The sequence below is a fragment of the Diabrotica virgifera genome, chromosome 4, assembly GCF_917563875.1.
Source record: "Diabrotica virgifera virgifera chromosome 4, PGI_DIABVI_V3a".
Taxonomy (NCBI): Eukaryota; Metazoa; Arthropoda; class Insecta; order Coleoptera; family Chrysomelidae; genus Diabrotica; species Diabrotica virgifera.
Window position 1 is genome coordinate 29,925,687 of NC_065446.1, and position 13,610 is coordinate 29,939,296.

Below are 13,610 nucleotides of genomic sequence, written 5' to 3' on the forward strand. Positions count from 1 at the left end.
ATTTTTAGTCCTCAAAAACTATGTGAAAAACTGAAAATTTGAATGTTGCCAAGGTAGGTAGATATTCTTTAAACATCGATTGATGAAATCCCTAAGAGTTTTTTGCAATACAGTATTCAAAACTTCTTTGTTTTTTAATTGCTAATCAAGCGTGCGCGACACTATTTTCCACGGACAGTATGGTGCAAATAAAAGGAATAAATTCGTTATTTCGTAAACCGACGACTTTAAGGAAGAATCCCGAAACAGGTCGATTTTTATTTTTAAGTTATGATATTGTGGCATATTTGATTTACTAGTGACGTCATCCATCTGGACGTGATGACGTAATCGATGATTTTTTTAAATGAGAATAGGGGTCGTGTGCTAGCTCATTTGAAAGGTTCTTCAATTCTCTATTCAGTAATAAAAACATTTACATAATTATTTATACAGGGTGTCCAAAAAAATTTTATTAAATTAAATTATTTGACAAAAAAAGAAGTAGAAGGACACCCTGTATAAATAATTATGTAAATGTTTACATTACTGAATAGAGAATTGAAGAACCTTTCAAATGAGCTACCACACGATCCCTATTCTCATTTAAAAAAATCATCGATTACGTCATCACGCCCAGACGGATGACGTCACTAGTATACCATATATGCCACAATATCATACCTTAAAAATAAAAATCGACCTGTTTCGAAATTACGAAATAACGAATTTATTCCTTTCATTTGCACCATACTGTCGGTGGAAAATAGTGTCAAGCACGCTTGATTAGCAATTAAAAAAAAATAGGAGTTTTGAATATTGTATTGCAAAAAACTCTTCGGGATTTCATCAATAGATGTTTAAAGAATATCTACCTACCTTGGCAACATTCAAATTTTCAGTTTTTCACATAGTTTTTGAGGGTTAAAAATGGCCGATTTCGCAATTTTTCAATTTTTAATCGCTTATATGTCAAAAACTATCATTTTTAGAGAAAAGTCACTAAAGACCTTTTCTGTTTGGAATGATCCAAAAACCCTAAAAAAACTTATTTCCATGCAAAAAAAATAATTTTAGGAAAAAAACAAAAAAAAAACGTTTAAAAAATTTTTGACCACCTTTTGGTCCTGGCAACATGCAAATTTGTTAAAAGGAGTTCTTTTTGAGTAAGATTGTGCAAAAAATCTGAATTAGAATATTTTTCCTAGCGGATGCGCAGTGGCTTTCTGGACTAGATAAGAATATTTTTATTTAGAGCGTTAAAAGGTACACGCTTGCTAAGTTTTTCTAAAAAAAGTACATAGGAAAAAATATGTAGTTTTATTTTGTTACAAATAAATTATTCTATAACAAAATTTAAAAGCAACTTTTTAGTTTTGGTAATGCGTTATTTAGTTGTCACTACTCAAGTTAAATTGGAGTAAAATAGAAAGAAGAAAATTGCTCCATTGGAAGCTTAGAAAATAGATATTTTACGTATACCAATTTTGAACTTTGAAATTCAATTTTCTCATATATAGTTTATCTTTCACGCATAATATCGATCGTTTTTATTATTATAATATATTTGTAAATATCTTACAGATATGAAAATTTTTTCATATCTGCTAGCGGTTTAAAAATTACCATCCTATAGTTTATAATTTCGTGGCAAATGCCGGTCAACTTTGACTAGTTGTTTCTCAGGAACCACTGCTCGTAATTTAACTATTTTTCTTTCAAAAGAAACGTTTTACCGAGTCTTTTCCAACGTCGTTTTCTGAATTTAATTTAAACTAATAATTAGCGAGATATTCTATTTGTTTATAAGCCAAAAAATTGTGTACCGGGTGTCCCAATAAGAATGGCTCTCGGCCATATCTCAGGAACCGTTTATAGTAGAGCTTTGAAATAAAAAATTTTATAACAAAAGTTGCCTCAGGAAAAGCCTGGAAATTATCTTCATAATTGTGGGTCCACCGCTAGAGGGCGTAATTGAATATCAAAAATAAAAAAATCTAAATTTTACAAAATTTTCCTAATAAAGGGGCACTGGAAATCCGATTATTGTATTCTTCATCAAATTCTGCGCATATTTGATTTAACAAGTTTAACTCTACCTTTGCAAATAAGAGGTGGGGGTGAGTGGGAACCTTGTTATGAAAAAATGGCTGTAAGTCCGGTTCTGCTAAATCAAATTTTGAAAACTGGGTCTTGTTGAAGACAGATCTTTTTCTTCAATGTAAGCGTGATAATTTTGAACCATCCTAATAAGTAATAAGCCAGCTGGGAGGCGTTATTTAATTTTTTTCAGAAATCTAGTTTTCTTTGGAAAATATTAAATACAAGTATGCATTTTTAATCATACTTTATAAAATTAGATTAAATTAGCAATAGAATAGCGAAAACCGCATGTCGATACCTTTTTTCTATCTCAAGATATCTCTAGAAACGTGTAAATTTTATATATAACTGTTACTATCACCGGTAAACTAAGTTAATGAAAAGTAGTGTGCGTTGGAAAAAAACAAAATAACATTTTCCAGATGTCAACGTATAAAAATATAATTAATTAAAACAACAATATAAAGAGAAACAATACTATTAAAATTAAATATAACACAGAACAAAAAGAACTACTTAGTGACGACCTAAATATTCAAATTGTTGCCCATCATACACTACTCTAGAATACATTATCCAGAGAATACTAAACGCCATTCAAAGCATATCGAGAGCAGAAATTGAGACTGCTGTTCAATCTACTCTTGAAAGAGTAAATGTTTGCAACGAAAATGATGGGCAAAAATTTGAACGTTTATGTTATCACTAAATAGTTGTTTTTATTTCTTTGTAATAGGGCTTTTCAACGCTTCTCATTTGTTTCGAGCCTCTGTCATATGCCGTATAATCCGTGTATAATATTAATATACGAGATATGAACGAGCCTCGAAACAAATGAGAAGCGTTGAAAAGACCTAATATACGTTGAGAGCTGGAAAATGTTTCTTTGTTGTTTCCATAGCACACTACTTTTAATGAATTATTTCGTTTACCGGTGACAGTAACAGTTATGTTTTTAAATTTACAGGTTTTGTAAGATATCTCGAGATAGAAAAAAGGTATTAACATGCGGTTTTCGCTATTCTGTTGCTAATTTTGTCTAATTTTGTAATATGGTATTAAAAATGCATGTTTGTATTTAATATTTTCCAAGGAACACTAGATTTCTGAAAAAAATTAAATAACGCCTTCTAGCTGGCATATTACTCAGTAAGTTGGTTCGAAATCATAACTTTTACATTGATGAAAAAGATCTATCTTCAACAAGACCAAGTTTGCAAAATTTGATTAAGCAGAACCGGACTCACAGCCAGTTTTTCATAACAAGATTCCCACTCACCCCCACCTCTTATTTCCAAAGGTAGACCTAAACTTGTCAAATCAAATATGCGTAGAATTTTATGAAGAATATGACGATCGGATTTCCAGTGCCCCTTCATTAGGAAAATTTTGTAAAATTTAGATTTTTTAATTTTTGATATTCAATTACGCCCTCTAGCGGTGGACCCACAATTATGAAAATAATTTCCAGGCTTTTCCTGAGGCAACTTTTGTTATAAAATTTTTTATTTCAAAGCTCTACTATAAACGGTTCCTGAGATATAGCCGAGAGCCATTCTTATTGGGACACCCGGTACAATCTTAAAAAATTTCCGAGGCCGCCCAAATTGTCCGATTTCTATTTTATAAAGTGCGTTAGATAGGTGGAGTGCTCTTTTATATGTAAACAAATGGGCAAACTTTTATATGGCTTAGTTTTTGTTGTGCAACATTTTAAAGAATTTCAATTTTTTTAAATTGTATATTACAAAATTATTATGCGAAATCCTTTGAATTGATTTTATTGAAATTTGGTCAAGTGTTTTGCAAAATTATAAAAGTTTTCTGAAAGAACTATACAGGTCTTATCTTAACTGAAGGTTGCAACATACTTAATAAGAAAATGCTTGTTTCCCTCTCTTTTTTGTATTTATTGCTATTTTGCATCAAGGGTAATAAATTGAATCACTTTTAGTCAGCCGTATCTCATAGAAAATTTAAATATCAATATTTTATTATTTCATTGTGACCAAATGACTCGTTTTAAAGTTCTATACAAGGAAATTTAAATATATTTCTCTTGTGTTAATCCTGACCAGTAGGTACTATCAAACTTAAAAATATTTTCATAGTAATGTTTTTGCAATGTTTTTATCTTAATTGTGACTAGTGCTTTATTAAACAAAAAATTAAAAACATGTTATGATAATATTGGAAGAAAATATAAATTCTTCATACTGATTATCTGAAATTTATTGATTGTACCTATCTATTATCAAATTTTTTTATGTATTGAATCAAATACGAGGAAATTTTGAATTGAAATAAAATTTAATTAAAAAAAATTTCATTTGCAATTAAAAATTATTGTTTTCTGTTGTTTTCAGTGTTTACAGGTCCTCCTGTATTCTGTTTATGTTATATTATCAATTTCACTGTTATAATTTGTTATTGTTTTAAGTTTTGGCTTCACATGTTTTGGTTGTATTCTTCTTTCTATGTTCCTCTTTCCTTATAATGTTTTATTTATAATGTAAAGTAAACATACTACATATATCAGGTAGTATATGCCCCTACCCTTGGCCAGGGGTATATTATATTGGGGGCATGTATATAAACGGTCAGAAAGAAATTATCTTAATGGGAGACCTTAATACAAGAATTGCAAGAAAGGATAGTAACAAAATAGAAGGTCCATGGAGAAAATAGGTGGAATGAGAATGCAACGAGACTGACTGTCTTTTGTGAGCAGTATTCGTTAAAAATATGTACTTAATGGTTTCTTTATGCAAAGAGATACATAAATATACATACAGGGTGGTCCTTAAGTAATTGTACAAAAAGAAACAGTAGATTCTACACTCTAAAATATTACGATTTAACCCAACTTACTTTAATAAAATGTTGATATTAAGAAAAATACAGGGTGGTAAGGTTAAAGTTTTTTTTTTATTTATTATAGAATAAATTCCCTACCAAAAATTATATATTGCCCAGAGGGCGCCACATACGCCTCTCAGCACACATTTATTACGTTCAATTTTTTTTATCCCTCACTCTGTATAATTTTGACATTAAAATTTTTATTCTCCTATTCTGTTTTACTTAAGAAAGGTATACTTCTTTTATCTCCCTAAACTCAACCGTTTTCGAGATAAACGCATTTTAAATCTGCGATACACCATCATTTTTAGCATAATATCATTGTAGAGTTACACCCGAAAAATAACTTAAAACCATAATAATTGTGCCAGTTCTCAAATTTATGTCATTGCATCGCAAATTCCATTTGAAGAAATTTGCAGTACATGTTTGGATAATTTTATGGTTTTAAGTTATTTTTCGGGTGTAACTACAATGATATTATGCTAAAAATGATGGTGTATCGCAGATTTAAAATGCGTTTATCTCGAAAACGGTTGAGTTTAGGGAGATAAAAGAAGTATACCTTTTTTAAGTAAAACTAATAGGAGAATAAAAATTTTAATGTCAAAATTATACAGAGTGAGAGATAAAAAAAAAGAACGTAATAAATGTGTGCTGAAAGGCGTATGTGGCGCCCTCTGGGCAATATATAATTTTTGGTAGGGAATTTAGTTTTCTCGACCCAAAAAACCCCCACATACCAAATTTCATGTTGTTATCTCATACCTGTCAGGAAATATTCAATAATAAGTAAAAAAAAGTTTAACTTTACCACCCTGTATCTTTCTTAATATCAACATTTTATTAAAGTAAGTTGGGTTAAATCGTAATATTTTAGAGTGTAGAATCTACTGTTTCTTTTTGTACAATTACTTAAGGACCACCCTGTATATAACATCAATTTTCAATGAAACTTGTTGTATTCGATTCATAAGAGCATAAAGTGCTACCATCTGTACACCAGTTGTAAGTAGTAGTTTTCATAGCTAACTTTGCATGATTTTTTTCTTCCACTCTGTACAAGATTTAATTTGTGTCTTACAAACCTTCGAAAGACAAAACTTAGAATTCCAAACGAGAGGACATACTCTAAATTTAAATGATTATTTACACAGTCCAAATTGCACTGACTAAGAGCAATCGTGTCATTCTTTTTAATTTGTTTCAATCCTTCTTTTAATTTGTTTTTCTCTGTAAAACAATTTTAAATTGGCTCTCAAAATTTCAAACATAATATGTTTTTGTTTGTACAGCAAGATGCCTCGACTGCCTTTCTCTGAGTTCGCTATTCTGAAGCAGTCCCATTTACACTGGGAGGGAATGAAGTCAAGTCTGGGTCTGGCCTTTCACCAGTCAAGTAGTGCTGGAATTATCCTAATACTATCAGATTCCCATAGGCACTGTCAGGAAGTCAAGATCGAATTCTGATTCTCGTGGTCCACCTGTCCAAGTACAGTTACAAGTTAATGAAGAAACGGTTTGCTTTATTGGCTGCCATAACTTTTTCACTGATATATTTACAAATATTTTGAAAAATAACAATTACTGTTATGATAACCAGATATTTTCAAACAATAAATACAATAAAAAAGCCAATCTTCACTTGTGGAGATCTACCTTAGATACCTATATCTGCTTTGGATGCATCAATATATCATTTTTGTAAAAAGTTTTATTCTACAGTCAATAAGCAATTGTCTCATTCGCAATTGTATAATTCATTTTATAAAATTTTTTTATAACACTAAGAAACTAGATCAAAATAAATTCCAGTAATAGTGCAGTTATACACCAACTATTATAGATAATGCAAACACAGATATTTCATCTTATTAATCAATCTTATCACAATACCCCGGATCAGTTTTATCTCAATAGGATGAGATATCCAAACATAGATATATACACTTAACACAAAATTACAAAATATTAACAACACTAATTTAGTTGTAGTTAATTTTACAATGTCGAAGATAACTTATATAAATAACTTAATTAAGGTAGACTAAAACAAAGAACTCAATATTCTAGGATGTTAGTTAAACCTTTGAAATGATGTGGTATGATTTCAAATACCAGAGTATTTAACAAAAATGTCCCCCCATTATCTGTTTGTGATTCATTCTAATGATAATAAATGATTTATCATTTTATCACTAAATAACGTAAAAATGTTAAATTCAAGAAATATCATCAATGAATTTATTTGTTATTAATTTTGGTAAATCCCATTTGGATTTCCATATTTACTCACCTTAGTAGTATTATGCTAATATTTTATGAAAAATAAATAAATTGGAAAATCCAGAAAAAATTTCAAAATTAATGATATGCTGATGCCACTAAGGCAGAAGGCATCCAGAAATTTACAGTTGCTTCTGGATAGAGTACACAGAGCCAGTATAAAGTAGGGCATATACAGTGATGAGCGTGCTAATAACCGGCAAAATAACACAAAAGATGGAAAACATATTAAGTTATGAGATAAAAAGAAATGAAACTAGTGGAGGTGGGAGATTTAGAGATAAAAACCTCTAAACTTACATTATATTTATTGTTTCCCACCTTTAGATGTATCAGAGGAGTACCTATGTCAACTAAAACTGTCACTGTCACAGTGGCAGTTGCCAAACTCGTCTTATACATCTAAAGATGGGAAACAATAAGTATAATGTAAATTTATACGTTTTTATCGCTAAATCTCCCACCTCCACTAGTTTCATTTCTTTTTATCTCACAACTTAATGTGTTTTCCATCTTTTGCGTTATTCTGCCGGTTATTAGCACGCTCATCACTGTATATAAACATCAAAAAGATAAAATGGACTACCATAAATAAAATTAATGTTATATGGGGATTGATAACGATGGACAGACATACTATCAAATTAGTGTCAGACTTTAAATAATTGAGAAATTGACTAAATAATGAAATCATATATAAAAAAGAAGTAAGGGCTACAATCATGGCACACAGAGCATTCAGTAAAAATAGAAACACCACTTTCCTACAGAAACCTAACTACTCAAATGAAAAAGAACAATCAAATGCGCAATGTGTGATCTAGAGTTTCTTTTATGGTTTCAAAACATGGACACTAAAAGTTAATACAATGAATACAGTGCAGCTGTATGATATGTCGTTTTAGAGAAGAATGTAAAATATGACCTGTACTACACACATCAGCAATGAAGAAGTCCTCAAACTGCTTAATAAACTTTGAGAGCTTCTAAAGATTGTCAAAACTCAAAACAAGAAAAGTTAGATACTTTGGACATGTACTTAATGAGAGGCAGTAAATACCATATACCTTAGCCAATTATTTAAGGAAATGTAGAAGACAAGAAATGGATTATGTAGTTGTTAAAAGACTCTAATGATTGTGAAATATAAGATGTTGAACAAGCCTGGGCGTAGGGCAACTTTTACATCAAATGATAAAGACATGTTTTATTACACTGTCATAGGGGCAGTAACTTATTGATATACACGTTATAAAGCAATACATTAAAGATATGTATGTATGTAAGTGGCTGTTAAATCAAAATTAGATAATCTAAGGGCCGGTTGTTCGAACGCTAATCAAGAAGTTGATTATAATCAATCATTTATTGTAATCAATTTTCTTGATGGGAATCAAATCGCGACATGAAAAATACATGTAAAACACTAATCAGTTATTGATTGTAGGTAAAACAGTAATTAAAATATAGCCGCAGCTCTTAAATTATTAAAAATTGCTTATTATTATTATTGATTTGTAAGTAAAAACAAGAAATTAACATCAGAAAGAGTTTAATTATGTTTTATTTTAAATTAAAACCAAAATAATAAAATAAATCAGTCAACATAACCTCAAAATGCGACATCTGTCAGAAGTACGCTTAATCAAATATAATTGTAATTAAATATTTGATAATGATCAGTTTTGATTAGCGTTCGAACAACCGGCCCTTAATGTTGTATTGGACTAAAAATAAATCAACAAAAATTTGAACTATTTGAAATCATTATAGAAAGAAAATATCTGGGAATGATTTTCAGTTCAAAGACAATAAAAAAGAAATTATAATTAATGTTTAATGACTACATATGAACACAGCTAACAAAGATATCAAACACATCTAACTACTCAAAAGTTTATATTTCAACTCAAAAATTTTAATCCATATAATTTTGAAAAATTATAAACCTGATTCATTAAAAAATTTATTAAGTATATAAAACTGAAGTTAGCAACAGCTACATTATAAAACCCCAGTATTATAACAAATAGTAATCACTCTCAGACACTCTGCGACCTTGATGAAGTTACACATTTTTTTCTGCACAGGCAGATTGCAGCGAAAAGTCACAGAACTCACTGCACTTCTGCATACTTTCAATCTTGAAGGTTTGACTAGCAACTAAGGTGTATAGTAGCACAGTTTCTGCTGTACCTTGTACATTAATTTGCCTCTTGTAGCTGTTGGAACTACTGAGATCATTCAAAGATTTGATAATTTATTTGAAATGAAACATTGCATTGCGATGTTTACCCTTAAATAGGCAGAATTGTTGATATTTGTTTCAGAGTTGTGACTGCATAGCTTCACTGAGGATGCATAGATGCTGAAATAGCTATATGGAGATGGTGGTCCAACTCTGGATCAAATAAAAACAAAAACTGCCTTTATCTTATTTGACCTACACTCCTGGTCAAAAAAAGTGGGACACCTTAAAAATGGGTAATTTTTAATGTCTCGAGTTTACTAAACCTGTTGTCCGATTTTAGTGATTTTTTTAATATGTTATAGCCTTATTCTCTAAGAATATGGATGTAGTAATAGTGTTGCTGAACAGGTAAATGTCATTGTATACCAGGTGTGACAATAATACTGTGTTTTTTCCTGAAAGTTCGTAACACCCCGTGGAATATTCTAGCATTTAAAAAATTTTGAATTTAAAACTCAATTGTAGCCTTAGCCTTTCTTAACATTCTGCTTTTTGACTCATTCACTTATGTTGCATAATAAAAAAGTTATGTACTTTGACAACTAGCAATGTTCTTCATCAATACAGGTGTTTCTAAATAAGTGCAACAAACTTTAAGGGGTAATTCTGCATGAAAAAATAATGACCCTCTGATTCATAAACATATGTCTGCAAATGCTTCGTTTCCGAGATACAGGATGTTGAATTTTTCTTACACACTGACGATTTATTTATTGCTCTAAAACCGGTTGAGATATGCAAATGAAATTTGGTGGGTTTTAAGAGGCAGTTATTGCGCATTTTTTGACATACAATTATGTATTTTATATTCACCATTGGTGTGCATATGGGTCATATTACCTGTATGCACGCCAATGGTGAATTTAAAATTTTTAGTCGTATGTCAAAAAAAGGGAAATAACTATCTCTTAAAACCTACCAAATTTCATTTGCATATCTCAACTGGTTTTAGAGCAATAAATAAATTGTCAGTTTGTAACAAAAAATTCAACATCCCGTATCTCGGAAACGAAGCATTTGCGGACATATGTTTATAAAGCAAACTGTCATTATTTTTTCATGCAGAATGAACCCTTAAAGTTTATCGCACTTATTTAGAAACTCCCTGTATTATTGATGAAGAACATGGCTAGTTGTCAAAGTACCTAGCTTTTTCATTATCCAACATAAGTAAATGAGTCAAAAAGCAGAATGTTAAGAAAGGCTAAGGCTACAATTGAGTTTTATTTCATTATTTTTTAAATTCTAGAATATTCCACAGAGTGTGACGAACTTTCAGGAAAAAACACAGTGTTAAATTGTTACACCCGGTATAAAATGACATTTACCTGTTTAGCAACACTATTACTACATCGATATTCTTAGAGAATAAGGCTACACCATATTGAAAAAATCACTAAAATCGGACAACAGGTTTAGGAGATTCGAGGCATCAAAAATGACCCATTTTTAAGGTGTCCCGATTTTTTTGGCTAGGAGTGTATTTAATTCGTCTAATATTCCTAACCCTAAGCCCTACAATAGGGCTTTCAGTAATTCTTATTATCAGAAAGATTTTTCATTGAGCCACTCCAGTCATAACTTTTTGCCTCAGATGACAGATAACAAGAGGCCGTCACTACAAAACCAGGCTTCAAAAACTTCAAAGGCGCCAATGAGAGTGTCATTATTGTTTGTTTTTAATACTGTGATGAAACAGAGTGCTTAATAATGAAGCATCCTGTGCAAGTCATAACTATTTGTCAACAAAAACGATTATTGTCATTACTGATAGATTTCTGAATAAAGAAGTTAAAAAAACTATTCTTTATGGTGTATACTTTTTTACTAACCTGCAGAAACTGTTCCATATGTGCGTACTCCATTACTATCTACCATAGGAGAAATAACATCAGCCTTTTCGAGGATGGCTAAAGCAACTCCTTGCCAAAATGATAAAAATATAACAGACTTAACTGTGAAAAACTTCAATACTGGTTCAAAAGGTGTAAGCAGGTCTCTGGTAGCAAAATAGAATAAGAATAATCCATATAAGGCAAGAGATACAGATATATTATATATTATGGTAATGTATAAATAACCACCATCAGGGCTCCAATCTCCATCTCTATAGTGCCCAAAAGCTTGTAAGAATATAATTATAAACGCCATTATAGGTTTTACCAGACAAAACTGTAGGGTTGCTTGTTTGCAAAACCTTAAAAATCCAATGGTGTAAGTCTTTCCATTTAGACAACAAGTACCAAACATACAGCTAGATCTAATAGGTTTTTCCCGGATTTCAGACATAATATTTGATTCTCCTCCTAGGTACTCGTAACATAGGGATAAAAAGTTATAGATTACAAATGCTTCATAACAATCACGAACTGTGAAGAAATATACATAGTAGGTATGTGAGTTGAAGAATAAGAGACTTATCCATGAGTATATAGCATAAATTGGTACAATAAATAGTATCCTTACGATCCAACGTTGTTCAGAGGGATTTGTATACCACCTGAGATGATGATAGATTTGACTACAGGTCAAAAATAGAGCTGCCCAGACAAACAGCCCAGCTACAGTTTGACATAATTTAGTTTGTAAGAATATTGGATCATGTTCTAGAGCAGATTCTACTATCTCGGTATTTTGTGTTGAATTTAAATCTAAAGGAGGACTAGAACTGCTCACTGTGGAATCCATAGTTGACATATGCTGTTGATGTTTTTATCTACACAAAAATATATATTTAAATATTTTGTCTACACCTATGGAGGATCCTGGTGATTTTTCACTGCTGTTAAGTTCACAACTACATCACTAACACAACCATTTTCCTGATCTGAGGAATTAAATTATCAATACTTATTTGAACTACAGTACTTTTAGGTCGATAAAAATAAGATGATTTCCCTTGCTACTTTGCAAATTTTGACACTTCCTAGTTAGTCAGATAAGGACTGCCAATAGTAAAAATAAATAATCGATTCCACATTTTAGTTCTTTTAAGTTTGTCAAATTATCAAAGTTACTGACAACTGACAAGTAGAAGAAACCGCCGCCGCGCCGGTTTGTTCTGCGCCGTCATGTAGAAAATTTCGCTGTGTCTAGGTACACGCTAACGAGTACGCAAATAAAAAAGTTAGGTACACGCGTGTTAAACGTCATCAAATCAGTGACGTCACTATTTAGCGTGCACCGTGACTGGGTTTTTTGGCACACGCTAACTTGAGCCGCGTGTATGCTGTGGTAAGTACCGCGAGTGTCAGAGTGAGGTGAGAATTTGTCTAATCGCGTTGTGTTTACAGTTTAATAGAGTTTTATTTAGTAGTTTTCTTATTTTTTATTTGTTTAGTGTTTTTTTAATTAACTATGGGGATGGAGTGTGAAGAATTACTTAGTTCTTTTAATGAGTTTAACATTTTAAAACAGTATGAAAAAGATTAGAGACAAAAATTCGTGATTAAGGGTAGCAGAAGTATTAAGATGAAATATACAGGGCGATTGATTAGTGTGATAAAGCTCAGCAGATGCGCTATAATAGACATTAATAGATAGCAATAAAAGTTAGTAACAAAAATTGTAGCAAACTTTGAGTTTCATGTTGCAAAATTAGTTACAATGTTACAGGGCGTTAGATAACATAGTGCCAGACCAAACTTATGTTTTTTTAAATGGAACACCCTATATTTTATTTGATGTTGTAAATCTTCTTAACATCCCCATCACAAAAATATAAAGGTTTATTATGTTATACAGGGTATTTACAAAGTTATAACCAATTTGCTATGAAAATCGTAACAAGTTCAACTCCCTGTATAAATAAAAATAAACACAACAGTATTGGTTTATAAACTGGTATAGTTAACTTACGTATAAAAATTATTTGACAGTTTATAAACCAATACTGTTGTAAAAAGACTAAGTTTTCACTCTAATGGCATATAAAACAACATAATGCTATTCTACATCCCACCAGAATGAAAACAATGGGAACATTCTCTGAGACTAAGGAAGATGAGGGAATTCTACAATTTACAATTCACGTCCCATTTGCTCAGCGCGGTAAAGTTCCAACGAGAATGGTTCCCTTATTCGTACTCCAATCAGAGTAAATGTAAATCAAAAATGAATAACCATTTTC

The 13,610-nt window shown here is 31.0% G+C and overlaps 1 protein-coding gene across 1 annotated transcript in view; it reads right to left on the reverse strand.

The window, feature by feature from the left end:
• LOC114349368 (transmembrane protein 184B) overlaps positions 1-12,464 on the reverse strand; it is a 40,780-nt gene extending 28,316 nt beyond the window's left edge. Inside the window, exon 1 of the mRNA XM_028299717.2 lies at positions 11,314-12,464. Within this exon, the coding sequence (XP_028155518.1) occupies positions 11,314-12,178 (865 nt within the window). The 5' untranslated portion in view covers positions 12,179-12,464. The remainder of the gene's footprint in view (positions 1-11,313) is intronic.
• Positions 12,465-13,610: the final 1,146 nt, after the last annotated feature.